The sequence below is a fragment of the Sinocyclocheilus grahami genome, unplaced genomic scaffold, assembly GCF_001515645.1.
Source record: "Sinocyclocheilus grahami isolate Dianchi unplaced genomic scaffold, SAMN03320097.WGS_v1.1 scaffold923.1, whole genome shotgun sequence".
Taxonomy (NCBI): Eukaryota; Metazoa; Chordata; class Actinopteri; order Cypriniformes; family Cyprinidae; genus Sinocyclocheilus; species Sinocyclocheilus grahami.
In genome coordinates, this window is record NW_015506102.1 from 13,175 (window position 1) to 16,559 (window position 3,385).

Below are 3,385 nucleotides of genomic sequence, written 5' to 3' on the forward strand. Positions count from 1 at the left end.
TCAGTGTTATTATTATTAAAATATTTATATACATATATTATGTATTAAAATATTAATTATTAGTGGACTGAGAAACTATTACAAGTACAATTTGTTAATTTTGGTCACTGAAAAGGGTTTGGAGCTCTTATGTTTGCTCTCAAAGTGCAACTTTTTTATAAATATTCAAAATATTCTTCTATTTATGTATTTTCTCTGCTATGGTTTACAATGTTTTTCTTTCTTTCTTTGCAATCAGAGGAATCATTATTTCAAACAAACAGCCACTGTAGTCAAGTACAGTAGATTAAAAATTAATTTAAAATCAGTAAAAATCTATTATTGCTATTAAATTCCCGTTGAACTGTAGTTCTATTTAAGTTTGTTTCCGTCTTTGTCGTATCCGTGAAGGTTAACCGCACCGCTCTCAAACATCCATCGGGGAATACTGCTCTCCGTGAGGCCTACAGGAAGACAAAAACAACACTATAGCACTCATCCCTCACATTTCCTTCCTGAATCATCACAACAGTATCAGCTTGCAACACTGTGAACGTCACACTTTCCTTAAGAACCCGATGCCACGTTTGATAAGAGAAAACCAGCTCGGTTTGCTTTGGAGGCCATGAAATTTATTTCAAATCAGCTGAAGTGATTGAATCAACACACTGAAGACCAGACAAGAGGAGGAGGATGACAACACACAATAAGGGTCTTCATTAGAAAGTAAAGCTTCGGAATCAGCGGTTCTTATGAACCCTTATGATCTGTTGGTCAGACAATGAAAGCTTTAAATCTTTATAACTGTAAAAGACAGAGAGAGCGCGTAGAAATTATGCACTATTTATCCAAGAAGAACTCATGACCATGTTGGGATCAAAAAGAAAAACATAATCATAAAATAATACACATGGACCAGTATTACAGGACCGAATAATTACAGCTTTCAGTACTTAACAACTTTAATCGTTAACAGCATCTGATTATTTAAAAAAGTTAATTTGTCAAGAACATGTCCGAGGCTTAATTCAGGAATTAAAATTAACAGATTTTAATACATTTAAAAAATGTTACAATAATTTTTTACTGTAATGTGGTTAAAAACAATTGTACTACAGTAATGAAAATCACAGAGAATGATTTTTTTTCCATTTTAAAAATGTAAAAAAATAATTTTTTAAAAATATTTTACCATTTTTACTGTAATACAGTAAAAAAAACATACCATAGTAATGAGAATCACAGTTGAGAATAATGGTGATTCGTGTTTATTTTATATTTTTTTTTTATCAAAAATTTACAATAATTTTTACTGTAATATGGTAAAAATTGTGCTATGGCAATGAAAATCACAGTTAAGAATTATTATTTTTATTTTATTTGAAATATTACTTTAAAAATAATTTTAAAAGTTATAATTTTTACTGTAATATGGTAAAATAATTGAACTACAGTAATGTGAATTACAGTTGAGAATAATGGTGATTTTGTTTTTATTATAAATTTAAAGTACAATAATTTTACTGTAATATGGTTAAATAATTGTACTACAGTAATGAAAATCAGTTGAGAATAATAGCGATTTTTTTATTTTAAAAATAAACTGTAAACATTACCATTTTTACTGTAATATGGTAAAAAAAATACTACAGTAATGAAATTCACAGTTGAAAATAATGATTCTGTTTATTTTAAATCATTTAAAAAAGAAAATGTACAAAATATTACCTTTTTTACTGTAATATGGTTAACATTTACCACGGTAATAAAAATCACAGTTAAGAATAATACTTTTTTATTTTAAATATAACTTTAAAAATGTATTTTTACTGTAATATGGTAAAATAATTGAACTACAGTAATGAGAATTACAGTTGAGAATAATCGTGATTGTTTTTCAATTATGATTTTTTTTTAATTACAATAATTGGTTACACTTTACTTGAAGGGGTGTGCATAAGACTGACATAACACCTTCATAATCATGACATGACACCTACATAATCATGACATGACACATATCATGAATGTGAAGGTTTTTTATGCATATTTATGACACCTGTCATTAAGTGTCATTTGCTCAGTTATGTAATTTTTAATGCAAAGATGACATTGTTTGAGATGTCTTTGTTATGGGCTATGGTTAGGGGTAAGTGTAGGGGTAGGGTTAGGTCAAATAATGTCATATTTGCATTAAAAATGACATAACTGAGCGAATGACACTTAATGACAGTTGTCATAAACATGCATAAAACCTCCTTCATATTCATGACATGTGTCATGTCATGATTATGAAGGTGTCATGTCAGTCTTATGCACACCCTTCAAGTAAAGTGTTACCCAATAATTTTACTGTAATATGGTAAAAAATTGTACTTCAGTAATAAAAAAATTTGAGAATAATTATGATTCTGTTTATTTTAAATCATTTAAAAATAAAATGTAAAAATATTACAATTTTTACTGTACTATGGTAAAAAATGTTTGACTAATGATAATTACAGTTGAGAATAAATGCTTTTTTTATTTTAAAGTTACAATAGTTTTTACTGTAATATGTAGTACAAAAGAAAATGTACTACAGTAATGAGGAAACAGTTGAGAATAAAAGTGATTTAAAAAATAAAAAGTGTTTTATTATAACACATGAATGAGAAACATCCCTAAAATAAGTTTCATTTTCTTTTTGGCAATGTGACCTAGACATGTTTTCACAAGGTTTATGGTACAGCAGCTTGACATGCATGTGAGGAACTTCCTCATTTCAGCCTGTTCTGGGAAAAAGCTCCACGAGCATAAAGGCCCCAAACTCTACACACATACCATTCAAGTTAAACTCTTTCCTCCACTGTAAGCTCTCATCGATCATCTTTAAGGTGTCTTCCACAACGAAGTGTCTCCATGTGAGGTAGCCTTCGACCAGAGCGTCATCTCTGAAGAGTTTCTCCACGTCTCTGCTGTCATATCTGTCTTGGGACGCTGCAGGATTGTTAGTAAAATCAATGCAGGGTTTGAATTAGTGACAGACCAATCAGCCGATATTATTTCGTATTAACTGATCAATAATTATGTTAATAACTGTCAGTTCCAACATCTACTAGGCTTGCCGCGATAGACGGTGCTGACGGTGATACCGTTGTTAAGCCACAACACCGGTTATGTCACTTGCCCACCGTCGTTTTGATTTTTTATAGTAATAAAAATCATTTAGTTCGGTAAAAGAACAGACACTACAATTAAAAACTGAACGCGGCTGCTCAATGCAGCGTGCCGAATCCAGTGAGTCGAGCTGACTGATAAGAAGAGTGAGGCGACACAGACGAGAAGATTGAGGCGAGACAGACGAGACAGACGAGAAGAGTGAGGCGAGACAGACGAGAAGGGCGAGGCGAGACAGACGAGAAGG

General features: G+C 31.1%; 1 protein-coding gene across 1 annotated transcript in view; it reads right to left on the reverse strand.

Moving 5' to 3' along the window:
* Positions 1-351: 351 nt before the first annotated feature.
* The window catches only part of LOC107564308 (motile sperm domain-containing protein 2-like), a 6,513-nt gene continuing 3,479 nt past the window's right edge, over positions 352-3,385 (reverse strand). Inside the window, exons 5-6 of the mRNA XM_016249348.1 lie at positions 2,803-2,958; positions 352-443 (exon numbers count right to left, since the gene is read on the reverse strand). Of these exons, the coding sequence (XP_016104834.1) occupies positions 352-443; positions 2,803-2,958 (248 nt within the window). The remainder of the gene's footprint in view (positions 444-2,802; positions 2,959-3,385) is intronic.